The sequence below is a fragment of the Coturnix japonica genome, chromosome 1 (genome assembly GCF_001577835.2).
Source record: "Coturnix japonica isolate 7356 chromosome 1, Coturnix japonica 2.1, whole genome shotgun sequence".
Taxonomy (NCBI): Eukaryota; Metazoa; Chordata; class Aves; order Galliformes; family Phasianidae; genus Coturnix; species Coturnix japonica.
The window spans coordinates 108,116,184-108,134,276 of NC_029516.1; the positions used below are offsets into that span (position 1 = coordinate 108,116,184).

The 18,093-nt window shown below is 44.9% G+C and overlaps 1 protein-coding gene across 4 annotated transcripts in view; it reads left to right on the top strand.

Moving 5' to 3' along the window:
- Positions 1–254: 254 nt before the first annotated feature.
- The window catches only part of SH3KBP1 (SH3 domain containing kinase binding protein 1), a 205,140-nt gene continuing 187,301 nt past the window's right edge, over positions 255–18,093 (top strand). For 3 of the 4 annotated variants that reach the window (XR_001559681.2, XM_015886329.2, XM_015886338.2), the window contains exon 1: positions 261–363. Coding sequence is in view for 2 of the 4 variants with exons in the window: in XM_015886329.2 (XP_015741815.1) it covers positions 360–363 (4 nt within the window). In the remaining 2 variants the exon portion in view is untranslated. Of the gene's footprint in view, positions 364–18,093 lie in introns of all 4 variants that reach the window. The other variant, XM_015886352.2, reaches the window with a different exon arrangement.

Below are 18,093 nucleotides of genomic sequence, written 5' to 3' on the forward strand. Positions count from 1 at the left end.
AGCAGCAGCAGCGCCCTCCTTCCTTGGGAAGCTTCGCTCCGCGCCCCGGCCCTCGGGGCAGACGCCCATCGGTTCAGCTCGGCGGCTGCCGGTACCCGGGCTCGGCCGCGCTCCGCCCGGCAGCGGGTTCTGCTGGCGGGAGCCGAAGGCTGAGCCCTCGCCTCGTTGTATTTGTATCCCCTCCCGCATCCCCGCGCACACATATGCCGAGGCGAGGCGAGGTGCCTCCCGCAGGACGCGGCGTGCAGCCCGGCTGCTGACCGACAGCCGCACGAGGAGGGACCGGCCCCGTCGGCAGCTTCGGGCGCAGCCGCCTTCAAACTTTCAGCCCGCACCCGGCGGAGCCGCGCTCGACATCGATGGGTGAGTGGGAGCCGAGGGGCGGCGGGCTGGGACCGTCCGCAGAGCGGCCGTTTAACTTCTCCCCTCCCCCGGCCGCCCCGCTAATTGCTTTCATGTGACAGCCGGAGGCGCTCGGGGCTGCGGCGGTGGGCGATCCCGCTCGGGGGCTGTGGAGGCTGCCGAGCCGTCCCGCGCCGTTCCTCGTTCCCCGGGCACACCCACAGAGCGGGGCGGGCGGCGGGGCCGTCGGGCGGGCGCTGCCCGTGAGGTGGCTCCCGAGGACTTCGCGAAGAGGCGGCGGCCGCCCGAGGTGGGCAGCGCCCGCTACCTGTGCGGGGAGGAACGAGGCGGCCGTGGGCAGCGAGGGACGGGGAGGGGGGAATTGCGGCCCCGGGGCCGGCCCGCTGCACGACACGGTGCCCGGCTGAGAGCGATGGGTTGGAGGGAACAAAAGAAAGCCCGGGGTGCTGGCAGGGTGCACCCTCCGACCGACTCACCCCGGAGAGCTGCTCTCGGTGCCCGCAGAGCTAGAAATGCTGCCGGCAGCCCGAGAGCTGTAGTGCTAAAGCCATTCCCTACAACGTATTAGGTGGGCAGACATTTTACCCGGTTTTACCTGTTGTCATGCAGTGACACTGGGAACGTAGCAGGGAAAAAATCTTCTCTTTGTTCTTAGGGAGTGCTCACAGAGCGACGCGTAGCTGCTGTACCTGCACCTTGCGAGATTCAGCTCTAGCTTTTAGCTATGGACTTTCAGCTTAGTCCTCCAGCTGAGGTGGGGAGGCGTACCAGACCCACCTGGACACCTACCTGTGTGACGTGGTGTAGGGAGCCTGCTTTGGCAGCGGGGTTGGACTCGATGATCTCTAGAGGTCCCTTCCAACCCCTACAATTCTGTGATTCTGTGATTCTGTGTTCAGCCATCTGCGGCTCATTCCGCTGCATTGATCCCAACCAACTCCGGTGCTGCTGGCTGCAGGCCGGCATCCCCGGGCGGCCGCCTGTAATTGGATGGCAGAAGGTTGTGTTAGGGTTGGTGTGTCTGCTAGGCAACGCCGCGCTCAGAACTTCTTTAAACGCCGTGGCTGTAATCAAGTGTGGGGTAGATCGCTGAGGGATAGAGTGAAATCATGAATGTTTGCATTTTGTTTTGTTTTGTTTTCTTATCCTCAGGGTGTCTTTTCGTCCTTAACGTTGTATTGTGACACTCCGAGACCTTTCTGTTTCCTTAATCCACAGTGCAAATGCTGACCTGCTTCATTTATTTATTTATTTTTAGCTTCACGTACAATGGGTTAAGGAAAGTGATACGGAAGCACTGAAATAACTTGCCCTGATAGAGCCCTAGGGAGCAGCTAAGGCATCTTTCTTCTTCATCCTCCCCTTCTTTCTCTCCCCCCCCGTTGTTCACATCCTTAAAGTGATGCTTGTGCTTCAGAAAACAACACCAAAAAGCAAGAGGAAAAAGCACATGAGGAAGATCTGAGTAATAGGAAAGTGAAATCTTCCTAGGAGATTCCAAATGGAAACAGTTCTATTGCAAGCATTTTTTAGGGTTGTTTCATTTCTCAAAGGTATTTAGATGCAGGGAGGGATAGGCAAATTCTTTATAGGTAGCACAGTGTTGAGATTCCTCCACGTACTTTCATGCCTCCCATACTAATCATTTGTATTTTGTGTTTGGCACTGCATAGTGTTGTTATTCCCTGGGTCTGTGTACAGAATGCAGGTCGAGAGGCTCAGAAGCAGCACTGGGGAATGGAATCTGGGGGTTCTGGCTGGTGGCAAGTTGAATCTGAGCCAGCAGTGTGTCCTGGCAGCCAGAGGGGCCAGCAGTGCCCAGGGGTGCACCCAGCCCAGCACTGCCATGGGGTGAGGGGAGGGGTTGTCCTGCTCTGCTCTGTGCTGTGTGGACTCACCTCCAGCATGTGTGTGAGTTTGGGTGCTACAGTGTTAGAAGGACATAAACCTAGCAGGGAGTGTCCAAAGGAGGGCTACAAAGGTGCTAAAGGGTCTGGAAAGCAAGGCAAGGCATGGGAGGAGCAGCTGAGGCCCCTGTGTTTGCTCAGCACAGAGCAGAGGAGCTGATGGAGGCCTGATGGCGGCTGCAGCTCCTCACAGGGAGCGGAGGGGCAGCGCTGAGCTCTGCTCTGTGTGACAGCGACAGGGCCCGAGGGAACGGCATGGAGCTGTGCCAGGGGAGGGGCAGCTGGGGGTCAGGGAAAGGGGCTGCACCACAGGGCGGTGGGCATGGAACGGGATGCACAGGGCTGTGGGCACGGCCCCCAGTGCTGGAGTTCAAGGAGCGTCTGGACAGCGCTCTCAGACATAGGGTTGGGTTTGGGTGGTGCTGTGTGGAGCCAGGGGTTGGACTCCGTGATCCTTGTGGGTCCCTTCCAACTTGGGATATTCACTGATTCTGTGATTTGATGATTCCAGGCCTGTGTATATATGTGTATATTACACGTGTAATAGCCTCAAGCTTTTACAGCAAGCGTTACAAGTGTATAACCTCAAGCTTTTTCACAGTATGTACTCAAAACCTTAGAAGAAATACACATTTATTGATGTCTTGTGAGTTGTTCTATGACATTAGAGTTGCAATATCTTCAAGTGAATTAGTTTATTTTTGGAGTGGGCTTGTCTGGAGAACTGAGTGAACTGAAGGTGCTAGTTTATAAACCATAAGAGGGGGACAGGGCAGAGACAGCGCAGTTCCCCTTCTGTAAATATTTTAGAATTGAAGAGGTGGTGTTTCATGGGTATACGTGTGTGGGGGTTTGTTGTTTATTTTTAGGAATTGCGTGTGGTTGGGGAACTCCTCAGTCTCATTCATGAGACCTTTGCATGCTCATCTATCATGTTGCCCTGCTCAATGAACTTGGAGGTCCAGAAGACAGAATAAGAACAAGTTGTGCACGGGGAAGAGCTGCTTTGAAATGTCCTGCTTATTTAATTTACAATATGTAAAGGTTCAGCATGATTCTAGAAAGCAGTATTTAGTCAATGTCATCCCAAAGCAGCTGAAGTTTTGCAGCACCTTGTGTCAGTTGACGCACACCTTCCAACCTCTGCAGTAAATGAACAGGGATCTTTTTGTTTTTGGCCATGCTGGTTTCGTTCATCGTTCAGTCAGGTTCATGCATTAGTCAGGGGTGTTGTGTAACAGCAGAGATACGGGAGTCAGCTGAAGCCTCCACCATCTTGCTTGTGTAAATTCCTGTTTACAGATAGATTCACGGTTTCATCACCACACTTCTCAATGGTTCAGTAAGTAGCCTGTTTGAGGTATATGTATGTATATATATATATACTTGTAGAATTGCTTCTCTTAATAGTTTGCCAAGGTATTTTTAAAGCTTTCCTGATGACAGCAGGAAAGAGAAGATAGGCTGCTTTTGTTTGTCTGAAGTCCCTATAGAGCTTTGTGGCCTTTGAGCCAGTTACGTTATTAGCGCTCACAGACAGCCGTTGTCTGCGTGGATTGACACAGCGGTTGAGAAAGATGCTTTGCTGTGAAATACCACAACTGCTTTGTACACAACAGAGGAAAGTTACACAGAGAGGAAATAGAAGAGAAAAAAAACCCAACAACCCACTGATTTTTCTGTACTAATTGCAACACCTTTTCTAACTCTTTCCTAATTCTTCTTTTATCCTCCTGTCCCAATTCACCTCTGTCCCCTGCCTTCAGGTCTGCCCTGCTTTCCTCCTAAAAGCCCCTGCCCCATATGTCTTTCCCCTCTACTTCTTTCCACATTGAACACGTACCACTTCCTTCCTCTCTTAGCGAAGCATCAATAGAGGGAGCACTCTGAGCACATTTCCTGCTTGTGGGGCCACACAGACCTCCGGTCAGAGATGCTCCTGCATCAAAGCTTGTGTTTAGCCCCTTGGTGCGTGTTGGAGGATGCACTCTGCAAGGGGAAGCGTGGGGAGTTCAGCTGGTGAACTCCAATGGCTCTACAGTCCTGTGTCGAATGGAACATTTTTGAGTTGAGCTTAGTGAAACTGTGTAAATTGCATGTGGAGGAGGTGGGTATGGCTGTGGTTGTTGACTTCTTGGACTAATTCACAGTTCCTCCTACAAGGTATTTAACTACAGCATAGGAAGTTCCGCACGAATGTGCGCAAGAATTTCTTTACAGTGAGGGTGACGGAGCACTGGAACAGGCTGCCCAGGGAGGTGGTGGAGTCTCCTTCTCTGGAGATATTCAAGACCCGCCTGGACGCCTACCTGTGTGACATGGTGTAGGGAGCCTGCTTTGGCAGTGGGGTTGGACTCGATGATCTCTAGAGGTCCCTTCCAACCCCTACAATTCTGTGATTCTGTATTGGGAATTTTGGTGCCTTGCAGCAAAACAGCTGTAAGGCAGTTCTAAATAGGAACGACGTGTGTCATTCAGCAGCGTTACCCTTGAGAACAGTTGTACAGATTCAGCTGGACACAAGGGAGAGTCATATGGAAGATGATTACCATGCGTTTCTTCAGTTTGAGTGTTTTTTTTCCTCTTCAATATGTTTTAGTGAGGTTATAAGCAGCTGTAAAGTGGCTCATACAGGAAATCTCGTGTGAAAACTTTTCTCAAACTGTAAAAAGATCTCATTTCTCCTCCTTGCAGCAGATGTGAATCATTTTAATTCTTTGGTTGTCGTCAGTAGGTTCATTTCTGACAGTGCTGTTGTGTTACAGGTGTTGAGGGTCAGATCTCTAGTTGCTTGGTACCATATTTATACAGTCTTCGAGGTCAGAGTGTGAATGGAGTTTTCATAACCTGATAAATAATTTTCAGTAACCTGTATGGATTTTCATAAAGAAGTGGCTGGCAGAAAGCTCTTCTCTGTGAAACCAAGAGATAATGGCGGTACATAGAACTTTGTCAGAGCTGCCTTCTGCATGGATCGAGATACGGGTGTGAAACCAAGGGATAAAAAAAATCCATATTTATGTGTGTGTATTTGGGATTCTGATCTTACAGACTTCTTAGTGCGCTCTTCTTCTTGCCCCTTTCAAGTAGCTCGTTTCTTGCAGGGTCCGCTGTACTTGTTGCTCATATTAACTGTTGCGTTTAGATCAGAAGGTGTGATAAAGAGGAGAATGCTTAAAGTAGATACCATTTCTTGAAACAGGAGAATTCTTGTTCCCCTTTGTGCTAGCAAGAGATGCATACGTTAAGAGTTACATTAGAGCTGCATCTGAAAGGCATCTTTCCTGGTCTGCATATAAAGAAATGTGCTTTAACATCACAGCACTTCCTTGTCAAGCAACGTTATTTTGGTATTAATGCTGAGTGTATATATATATTTCTGTTTAAACTGCTGCTAATACAGCGTGTACAATTTAACGTTACTCAGGTTTCTTCTTTTATAGTTGCTATTCGCTGGATGTTACAGGGCTTTGTTTTGAGAAGTACTGCTCGTAATTGTTCTACCAGCAGCGTAGCAGGGTTGATATAGGAAATCAGCATTGACCTTGTGGATAATGTGTCGACTCCTTCCACACTTAAAGGGGAAGGGATGTATGTGCTGGGAGAGGAAAAGGAGAGATGGGTAGTGTGTAATGAGCAGTTGAAATTCCAGGTCTGAAATGGTAGAGGTCACTGAAGTGCTGAAAGCGGGTCATCCCTGATGGGATCAAAGGGGAGAAAACAGCCTCAATAGATGGTATCTGCTGTTTCTCTCCGAATCTGCTGCTGCAGAGCAAACTCATCAAAATGACAATAGATTTTTTTTTGTGTGGTTCCTATCTTTGGGTTTTGTTTTTGTTTTAAATCACAGAATACAGAATCCTGGACCAAAGAGTGTATGTTTTCCCTGGGTGTAAAAGCAGGAGGTAGCTGTAGGGTGTATCTGTGTTCATGCCCTGAGCAATGATGGAAGAATATATTAGGGGGAGGGGAGCGGGAGAGGAGGTAAGTATCAAGATTCTGTAATTCAGCTAATGTAAAAATAATTGCTGCTCGTCTGCTTCACACAGAGGGGAAGCGCAAGGAGAGCTTTAAGTCCCTGTGTTTGTGAGAATATGCAGTGCCATGGACTGTGTTAGCAAGTGGAGTTGACTTACTCCCCCCCTCCTTCTTCTTACTGCTAATTGTGAAGCATCAATAGTAACCAAATCTTGAGAGTACAGCGGTGATGCCTACTTAAAAGTTGCATGGCAAGGTGACCGCTGTGATGTCTCAGCTATGCTTTGTTCCTAACCTAACTTTGCTGTAGTGGAAGGAGACAGTGTTCTGGACAATGAGGGCACTGGAGGAAGAGTTGTCTTTGTTCTCAGTCTTACTGCAGCCTGTATCCCAATGTGGGCATCACTGAGAAGCTGTGCTTTTGTTTAGGCTAAAGGTTTGTCTAGAGTTGTGCATCAGGAATTACGTCTGTGCCAAAAAGGATAATGCAGCCTGGAAAACTGAGCACTTATACAAGGAGCAGATCACAGAATCACAGAGTTGTAGGGGTTGGAAGGGACCTCTAGAGATCATCGAGTCCAACCCCCCTGCCAAAGCAGGCTCCCTACACCACGTCACACAGGTAGGCGTCCACGCGGGTCTTGAATATCTCCAGAGAAGGAGACTCCACCACCTCCCTGGGCAGCCTGTTCCAGTGCTCCGTCACCCTCACCGTAAAGATCCCAGGCCTCTAATTAATCTGTAGTTTCGGTGTAGAGATACATTTTGAGCTCTGCTATTGGATTTCATTAGAAATACTGGGGAGGAGGGAAGAGCTTCTCTTTCTTTATTTCCTCTTTGATTCTTCATCCTGCGCAGCCTAAACTGCTTTTGATGATTAAAGCCAGCTCACACCAAAACCAGTGCAAGTCTGTTCATTTGCATGGAGACCAAAGTCAGTACTGGCGTGCAACTGCCTTGGGAGTGAATACTTGTTCAAAAACCTCAGTATGGGTTGATTGCATGTGTTACAAATTGAGGCCCAACTTGGTCTGTCAATATTGAATTAGCTTTCAATAGGCAGCCTGCCCGTCTCTAATATTAAGTACTCTGTGTCTCATAAGGAACATGTAAGAAGTGAATGAGTGACCCTCCTTCTCTAAAAACAATCGGGAAAATTAAAATCCCTGTAAAACACTGTGTCCTCTTGGAGTTTCCAGGAAATTGCTTGTTAATGGGCAGAGCAGCATGTTCGTGCTTGTTTTCCATAATGAGATCTCCACACAAACACACACACAAATAGGATGCTTCCCTGGTTTGTTGGTTTGTTTGTTTGTTTGTTTCTGAGAATGAGGTCTTGGAGGAGAGACTGAGTGAACTGGGTCTGTTTAGCCTCGAGAAAAGAAGGCTGAGAGGGGATTTGATCCAGGTTTATAAATACCTGAGGAGTGGGAGCCATAGTGATGAGGCTGGTCTCTTTTCAGTAGTGCGTGGGAACAGGACTAGGGGTAATGGGATGAAAGTACAGCATAGGAAGTTCTGCACGAATGTGCACAAGAACTTCTTTACAGTGAGGGTGACGGAGCACTGGAACAGGCTGCCCATGGAGGTGGTGGAGTCTCCTTCTCTGGAGATATTCAAGACCCGCCTGGACGCCTACCTGTGTGACGTGGTGTAGGGAGCCTGCTTTGGCAGGGGGGTTGGACTCGATGATCTCTAGAGGTCCCTTCCAACCCCTACAATTCTGTGATTCTGAGGTCAGTGCAATTGCTGGTGCTGTTCCATGCTATATCAGCTGACTGATATCACCTCTGTGTGTGTAGCGCCGTCTTTCCACATGGCTACATTTATAGAAGTGTTAGTGAAAGGTAGAGGAACTTAAGAGTATTAATATCCACGTCCAGAGTTTTTTGGTTTTGAGCCAGATGTGAAACTATTGGTGGAAAAGCCCAATGTCACGTTTAAATCGAGTATGTCATCTGTCTGTGGTTGCTGATTCATCCTCACCACTGGCAAGAAGCATTTTTAATACTCTGGTATCTTGGCAGAGCGGATTTTTTGTCTCTCTGTGTGATGTGCCACTGCAGCACTGAAAATTTGCTATCCTTGTGACAGATAGAAAACTGAGTAGCAGTGAAACAGCTTAATTTGTCACTGTTTTTCTCATTACTGCTGTTCTTTCTGTGATGTCTCCCTGAGGACTAACACAGTTGTGAATGCTCATCTATCTGTTTCCCACTGTAAGAGGGCACAAGGAGTTGCAAAGCTCAGTCAGAACGATATGCCTTTAGTTTGGGACTTCATTATGACAGTATTTTAAAAACTTTCTGCTACCAAATTCAGGATTTACACGTAGATGCTGTTTGGCCTTATGTTTGTAAATGTGAGGATTAGTGATTTGTTTTCTAGGGTGCTAATTTATAAACATATATTTGAATGTTTTATGGATGAGGATTGGTTACCTAGATACTTTTTTTTTCTAGACCTGGGGTTCCCAGCACGAGAAAGATGCAAAGCTCTTGCAGTGGGTGCAGAGGAGGGACACTAAGATGATCAGAGGGCTGGAGTGCCTCTGCTGTGGAGAAAGGTTGAGGGCTTGTTTAGCTTGGAGAAGAGAAGGCTCTGAGGAGACCTCACTGTGGCATTCCAGTACTTGAAGAGAGCACAGAAGCAGGAAGGGGAACGGCTGTTTATGGGGGTGGATAGGGATAGGACAAGGGGGAATGGTTTTAAGCTGAGACAGAGGAGGTTTAGGTTAGATATGAGGAAGTTTTTCACACAGAGGGTGGTGATGCACTGTAACAGGTTGGCGAAAGAGGCTGTGGATGCCCCATCCCTGGAGGCATTCAAGGCCAGGCTGGATGTGGCTCTGGGCAGCCTGGTCTGGTGGTTGGTGACCCTGCACAGAGCAGGGGGGTTGAAACTGGATGATCACTGTGGTCCTTTTCAACACAGGACATTCCATGATTCATCTGTTATTTCTTGTGAATTTATCCTTGTTGTCAGCGATGGTTTTATGGACCAATATCACATCATGACCTCCCACTCTAGGCAAAATCATGCTGACTTCCTGATAATCCGTGTACTGTGTTTCAGCTAGACTGCAGAACTGTGGTGTGTTGAATAGAAATATCCAGTTTCCCTATTTGCACTATCAGGTTTAAACAACTACTACCCCTCCCTCTGCAAAATGAAAATAGAGACCTTGTGCTACCTACTCCCCCAGAAAACTTCTGGTTCAAGGGAACTAACACTTGCTAACACTTGTTGAAAGCACTGGCTTGGTGCTTTAGAAGTTTTGCTTCCTTATGTATTTTCAATTTGGTTGTAGGGAAGAGGTTGATCAGTAAGCATTCTCAAAATCTAGAGTAGATTCAAACTTTCATCAATATGATTTCTGTGTGGAAGTGTTTAACTGGCTTTGACTAGTAGAGTTCAGTGAGTTTGTACGTCCCTTTTGTTGTGTTTGTTTAATGAAACAGGTAACATGCAACTTTGATCCCATTGTAAGGTTCTAAATGATTTACTACCTTGACTCAATCGTACAATTAGTTCAGTCATTAATTTTAATTTGGTACTAGATTAGCTTTTTATTTCAGAGCTTGTTGCTGTATTCTTAATTCTGGAACTGTATAAATGTGTATATATATACATACATACATACATATTTATTTATTTAATGGCTTTAACAACAATTTTCCAGATGACAAAGAGCTAAAACTGGGGCTTGGTTGAGTATTAACTAGGTAGCTTAGACATTTTATTCACTCCTCAGTTGCTTTCCTGGCTTTGCAGCAATTGGAAACTCCTGTTGGTTATATTGAGTCCAGTTTAGCTACCTGTATACATCTGCTCTGACTTCATAGGAGCAGCATGTATTTAATGGAGGGATTTTTAAGTGAAGCTCTTTCAGGATAGTTAATGGCTGTTTTGCTGATGGGAGGCCTTAATAGAGCAGACGAAGGCAACTTCTGTGCCTGCCTCCTTGCTTAACTTGGTGCTGCTGAAGGATTAAACTTGCTCCTTGTGTGATGAAAAAATAGTACTGCCCAATAGCCAAGTAATTTGAAGGACTAAGATCAGCTCATTCAGATGCACGGAGCAACTCTTAAAATAGGAGAGAAATCTTCTTGCTGCCTTCTTTTGTTAGAATTGTTAATATTCATCTTGCTGCACAGCTGCTGTTTGTGGCCACCCTTCTGGCAAAGACCTCTCGTGAAATGGGAAATGTCTTGTTTTCTATGAAACTTCACTACTCCTTTGTAACTACTGATAATTTCATTCATCACAGACCTTTATTTGCCTGGGTTTTAAATCCCTGAACTACTTCTGTTAGTTTTACTCTGGCCGCTGAGGTCAACTTGAGGGGTGTTTTCTTTTGTCACCTCCTCCTGCATCTTGGAATTGCTTGCTTTGATGAATTGAAGCATGCTGCTTATTTTAAAGACTACAGTGTGTGTGTGTGAGAGAGAAGCACCTATCAATTAGCTTTTGATTCGCTGCCATCTCAGTTGCCTGACTGTGGTTCATGGAAGTTTACAATAAGTGGTTAACAGAGATGCCATCTAGTTCATGATCGACCACCCCCTCACAGTTCAGAGCTGTATGTGCTGACTCTGGCTGTGTGAGAGATCTCTTAATGTCTATGCATTCAAGTGTTTTCTACACAACAGAGTAGCCTGCTTCTTCCTGTGCATTTCTTATTCCTTCACCTCATTCTGTCAGAAAGCAGTTTCTCTTCCTATCACCTAAAGAAATGCATTTATGCTTCCTTTCCTTTGCGAATATATTTAATATATTTTAAATCTGCATCAGTGGTTCCCACCTATTTTTCAGGAAGATGCACTTCACCCATTCTTTCCAGGTAGCTGGTGCTACATCATCTTGTCTTTTCATATCCTCTTCCTTCTAATTCATCTTTCCTTCTCCTTTATCTGTCCTTCAATCGTGCTACTTTTTCTCTGTTTAGGAAACATTCCTATATACTTCACTTACAGTCTTAAAACTCACTATGTGGAGACACAAAGACCTAAAGAATTCCAATGACAGTCCATTTGTGGGTGCTCCTTTAATGATTTCCTCAGAATTAAGGAGACAAGAAGCCTTCTTTCCTATGAATACCATATCAGGAAGGAGAGGAGCTGACTGTCCTCTATACACTGTTGCTTTAGTCCACTGACTTTCCTCAGAGTCAGAAGAGTACCCTGAAAGGTAAATGCTGTGGTTTGTATTGCACTCTATGTATTCCTAGTTGCCTTTCTGGTACTGTCAGGTTCAGAAGGACGAAGTAAACTGACAACAGACTGGTGCCTTTGTGATGTGTGAAGAACACATTGTAGAAGTTGGCAAAGCCAAGTGCTGAAGTTCTGATGTTTCTGAATTTGGAGAACTGAAAAGCAGGATGTTGCTGTTTAAAGTACAATTTCAGTTCCTGTCTGAGTCTGGCAATACCTTGCTCTAAAACCAAAAGCAAGGGTTGATGTGGATGCAGCCTTACTGGGTGGAGATCCTAAATGCAAGAGATGCCTTTTTCTGCTGCTTTTTTTTTTTTTTTTTTTTTCTTTTTGGAAACATAGAATTGGTTTTAAACACCTGGTTTCTTTAGCTCCAAGATCTTGGATCACTGAAAACCAAGGGGATCACTAGAGATTGTTTAAATGGATGGAGCCCAGGAATCTTTTTCCTAGAGGCAGCAGCCTTAAAAGATGTGATCAGAGTAGATAATATTGAGTGATAGCACTGTCTGTCTACTCTTATGCCCTGCTTTCAGTCAAAACAGTGCTGTTAGCACACTGTGTTTGGCTGCTGCTGAGTGATGGGAGCGGGGCTGGGTGGGACTCAGCCGAGCAGCTGTGACAGCATGGGATAGGGAGTGGGGAGGAGACAGGACAGTGCCTGAATGAGGCTGGGGGTCATTCTGCACCACACAGCACCATGTGGAGGGCCATAACATTGTGGGCTGGGGATGGACACTGCTCAGGGATTGCGGGGCATTGGTCAGTGGTGATGAGACCTCATGCTAGCAGGCATCATAGCTGTGTTGGGCATCAGTTGGTGGGTGGCTAGTGATTGCAGTGCAGCCATATGTATCGTTATTGTTGAAGTTTTGTTTCTTGTTTTCTCTTCTGTTAGTAAATAGTTTTTATCTCAACCTGTGAGTTCTGTTTTGTTTCCAGTTCTCTTCCTCATTCCACTTGGAGAGGGGGAGCGAACAAATAGCTGTGTGGTGCTGAGCTGCTGCCGAGTTATGCCCTGACAACTTGTTCTCATGATGGTATGGTTTTAATCTGCATGCTGCCTTCTGGATACTATAGAAAGATTGCACACCAGTATTTAAGGAGGTTCTGCTCATCTTGAGCAGCATCTGTCTTACTGTAGCTTCTTTGACGGTATGCTTTGTGCTGTTCCAGACAGTACCAGTGCTGGTAACTGGTGGTGGATGGGAGGAGGAGGAGGCTGCCAGAAGAACAGCTGCTTGTGAAACAATAGGATTCATTGCTTCTCTTAATGTTTGCTTGGGTTCCATAGAGTTCCATACTGCTGCTTTCTCCGCTTTGCTCCTGCGTTCTCACTGCAGCAATGGGCTCTTCCACCTAAATGCTGACTATTGTTTGTATTTTCAGCTCATACTCAGCCCTGCTGAGCATTCTCATTCAACCAGCACACTGTGGCTTAAATTCTCTTTTGAAGCAATGCTATCGGCAGGTCACAAGCTGTTGTTGATTGCAATGAAAGTCTGTGATGAGCTTTCAGGTACACTTGTTCAGTTTGCATCGGTTTTTGCTTTCAGGATTGTTTTTCCTGGGGTGATTCACCTTCTTCTAAATCCACTGAATTTCTGTAAAAGAAAATGAAAAAAAGCGATTGTTAATGGAAGTGGCCCCCCACTCAGACATTGGTGCATCAGATTATAAAAGGCATCGTAAAAACAAAACAGAGAAGTTAATGATTGTGATCTGGGAATGTTTTTATTTATTTTATTTATAAGAGCTGAAGAACTAAACTAAGTCAGTTTGTGATTTCTCCATATTGTGGGAAAGAAGGAATTACCTGCTGGTATTGATGTGAGCTGACAGAAAAGGCATTAAGGGTACCATCTGAAACTTCCTTCTCCTGAATTTCATCCTGAATTCTAAAATCTGAGTGATTTTAGTGGGAAAAGTCAACACGTAATCTGATACAATAGTTGTCTTTCCGAAAATCCTTGGGAGTCTAAACACGCTTATGTGCAATAATTTCTACTTCTAGAGCAGCATTTTTTCAGCACTTTTTTTTTCGGCACTTCTACACTTATTGGAGTTTCGAAGGAGAATGAAAGGATTTGATGCAGAAGGGCTGATAGGGATTACGAACACCAGCCTTCATTATTAATCAAGAAAAAAATATTGTATTGGTGGGTGGTGAAGATGTTCTTTTAATCAAATACGTTCTCCTTCAAAGTGCTTTTTGTTGTTTCTCATATAATTGAAGGAGTTGGATTCTTTTTTAATAAAGCATTAGGTGTTCTGGTGTGTTATTTCAGTATAATGCAAAGGCTAGTGGAGAGGATGTGGTGCTAGCATGTAAATCTTGTGTGGGACTGTAAGGAGTGAAATGCAGATTACCAGCCATTGTAGGACACTGTGAACCTTAGCACACACATAGCTTTTGTAGCTCGTATAATCATAGAATCACAAGGTTGGAAAGGACCTATAAGATCATCTAGTCCAACCGTTCTCCCTTTTCCATACCTACAGGACACCCCTAAACCGTATCTCCTAGCTCCCTATCCAGACGCCTCTTGAACACTGCCTGGGATGGTGACTGCACCACCTCCCTGGGCAGGCTATTCCAAAGCCTGACCACTCTCTGAGAAAAAAATTTCCTTCTTATGTCCAGTTTAAGGAGGAACTTCTTTTTCTCAGGGAGTGTCTTAAGACACCTGACAATCTTCTCTATGGAGGCACTATGGAAAGTGCCCTTTCATTTGGCTTATAGATTATGAAACTGTTGAGAAGTTGCACACAGAGCCCAATCTTCCTCTGAATGCTGCTGCTAGGAAGCCCTTCCTGCAAAAACTGTCACCTCCAGCAACAAGAATACCACATCAGGATGTATCTATGCAGCATTTTACAGGCTGGTCATTTAATTTAAACCCATCTTTATCAGTACTTCAAGAAAATATGGCTAAGATTCAGAGGAATATGTTGTTTTTTTCCCCATCCTCACTGGAAAGGGTTTCTGCTTTTGGCAAAGATGAGTGATGGCAGTAACAGCTTAGGCTTCTCTAGTGAAATCTTCCCAGCTCAAATGAGATCATGTTCATGATTGCACACATGCTTCTAGTCTGGTTTTAATGAGGCTGGGTTAATGTTGCTGTTCTAGAAGGTATGAAATTTCAACAAATGAAATTTATATAGTACACAATATAAGGACTGAACAAATTGCTGATCACCACCTCCTCTCCTGTTCCCAGGTGTAACGTGAAAATAATACAAAGATGGTAATAATACAAGAAGGGTGGTGATAAGTATCCAAAAGGTTATCTATAGGATAAACTCACCAGCATAGAAGCCTTCAGTCTAACTGGGAAACACTGAGGCAATCTCCTAGAGATGTTGCCTTAGCGGTGGTCAGCCCTTAAATGAAGTCTAGAGGAGGTGGAGTCAAGCTCCACCCCTTCCGAGTGCACAGCTGAATCACCCTTACCTGTGATCCCACAGCTGACCCAACACTTGCCTCAGCTGATTAATCAGAGGTTCAGGCTGTGATTACCAACACCGGGAGTTAGATGATGCCACATCATATCACTGAGAAGATAATTTTACCTTGCCTTCCAAGGAAATACTTGGATTTGGTTTGACCTTCCACCTCAGTACTTATATGTCAGCATTTACAAACGTGATCCAGGCAACTACAGGATCGGAACCAAACAATGGTTATTCTGGGTTAGTATTTCTGAGTAATCTTAAACAGCAGTTATGTTCCTGGCATCAGTTTTTCAATTCTGCTTCCTTTTTATGTCGATGCATTCATTTACTGACAATTCTCCTGAATTTAGCTGAATGGTAATTTTATATATAGTTCTGTCTATATTTAGCTGTAAGTAGAGTCATCTTTCCTCTTGTTGTTCTGAAGAAGTAAATAATATCCTTCCTAACTTCTCAATTATCTGGGAAATGTGATTTAGACACCATGAGTAGCATTACTAACGAGTTTTTACAAATACATATAATTTCAGTTAAATAGGGGTAATTTGTCTCAGTTTGCATAGCTTAACTCACAATCCTCCTCTCATCTCCTATTGATCCCAGCAATGGGTATAATCCTTTACAGACTTTGAATTTTCTTCTTACTGATAGTGGAAGAGCTAGGAACTCATGTTAAGGTGATGATGTTAAATGTGTCTCTGAATGTAATTAGTCTTCCATTTGTTCGGGATGGCTTGTTTTGCTCATTAGTATCTGAGGAAAACAATGACGTTAAAATTAAGTCCATCAACTTTCAGGACAATTTTACTTCTAAGAAGCACCGTATTCAAGTGTTATAGAGACTTGGCCCATTTGGATCTAACACCTATTGTTAGATTTACCCTGGAATATTAGGAAGCCTTTGGAAGCACAGATACGACTGCTGCCATTCAGAACTACCGCAGTGATCATTTCTATCCTTGCTTGCACCTTGCACATCAATGGCTCTGATGAACAGATGTAGTTTGGCATATTGTTTGAAAGTTTAATATCAGAGATAGGAATGTGGCAATAATAAATTATTATTTATTATGTTACTATGACAGACCTAAATATAATAATAAATAATAATAGTAGAATGAATTCACAACGTTGATTGGAAGTACCTTGTCTGAAATTGTTTACTGCAGAACTGCCATGAGATGAATGCTTTATTTGGAAACTCACTGCAAGCATATATAAATACTCAAATACTGAGTTATTATTGTTCTTTGTTTTGTAACTGTAAATTAATTCAGTGATGAATTGTGGTCATACCGAGTGCCTTAACACCGTAATATGAAGTGTTTCCTGTCCTGCTGAGTAAATTCCATTAGAATAACTTAGTGTTTGTTTTTTCTTAGAAACTGGAACCAAACATACTAATCCTTCTTTGACAAACAGAAAACTAGCTCTCTTTTCCTGGAGGGATAGCTAGGCCTTTATGTAAGCTGGAGAGGCTTCAGCTCTGCTGCTGCCCGGACAAGTCACATCAGGACAGCCCTAAGCAGGAGCGTACACACTTTCCTCCAAATCAGATTTTGGCTGGTGCTCTCCTCAGTGTAAGGCAGAGGGGTTTCAAACAGGGCAGTAACAAGCTGCTCACTCTGTAAGTGCAGGCACTGGGGTGCAGCATGGCTCTCTGAGGGGACTTACTTTTGTCTTCTTACAGCGGCCTGTGCTCAGGTGACTCTTTGGAATGTATGTGGGCATGTCAGTTGCACAGTGGAGCTTCCTTCCCTCAGATACTCTCCATCTGTCCAAACTGCTCCATGTCTGGCTGCTGTGTTTCTGCTGCCAGAAAGTGTGAGGGGTGTTTGTGGCCTGCAGGGGGGGACTGGGACAGGTGCTTCCCCTGGCATCGCTGTGAAGGCATTGCCAGGTGGCTGAACCCATCGCCAGCAGGATTTGCATTTGGGCAGGGAACCAAGGGGAGGCTGCTGAGGCAGCTTTCAACTGGAAGCTGGTTAATTCCTCTGTCCTGCATGCTAGAGAAAATTGCCACTGATGGCTATGACATGAAAAGATTTGCGTCCTGTGTGACTAACATGGCTCCCTCTGTGATTGCTCTGCTCTTTGTGACTGAGTGAATGAAGGTAGCATTTTAGGACCAGGACCTTTAGCTCCTCCCTGTTTTTTCTGCTTTAGATGTGATGCAAAACTAAGAGCTCAAGCCTTCTTAAAAATCCCAATTGCCACCTGCATTTAAACTATCAATTTAATGGTATACTGGTATTATTATTTAACTGTTTTTTGTACATTTCACAGGTAGCAAGTGGGAGCTGGTGTCTCTGTCTTACCAGAGTGTTGCCTCAAAGGGAGGCAGGAGCACTTTTAGCTAGAATGATAATGTGCAAAAATATTGAGAGTTGAACCTTCACAGACTAGAGGGTTTTTTTTTTGTTTTGTTTTGTTTTTTTTGTTGTTCTGAAAGAGGAGAGCCACACACACATTTTCCAACCCAGACACTAACATATATTGAGTAACAATCATTCCTAATTGTCAAGAAGTTATAGCATGGTGCCTGCTGTGGCTGTAATGGTTTGGGATAAGAAGGACTCTTGGAGCCCAGGTGAGCATTCCATGGCTGTACCAGTGCACTCCCATTTACTCCACACTGCGTCCTCTGTAATATAACCTGCCTCCTTCTCCCTTGGACACCTTTGTACCACAGCATCCTACATTTGGTTGGCCTGCCAACTGCTTGCTGTTCCCAGAGTCCAGAAAACAACGGCTTTGTAGGTCGTGTTTGATCTTCAGGCCATCTGGCTCTCCAGGCATGGGCTAGGAGAACAGTACTACTGAGTGTAGTATAGCGTGTGTATTTTCTTTCCACTTGAGCTCTAGATGTAAGTCGTCCTTTGTCATTTGGTCTAACAAAAAATACCAAGTTTTCCCAGCTAATGGTTCCTTATCTATTAGTGCGAGTTTTGTCTCAACTTGTATAACAAAAAGATGTTTTGTTTTGTTTTTAAAGTATGCCTGCAAACACAAAAGCATGCTGTTTTAACCATCTCGTACTGTGATTTGTCAAACAGAGCAGCATATTTGAAGTAAGACCTTGTTTACAAAGTTTTAAGGCAGATGGAATTTGACGGCCAGATTGTAACTGGTTACAAAATGTGTTTATAATGAAAATGTTGATAAACTATTATTTG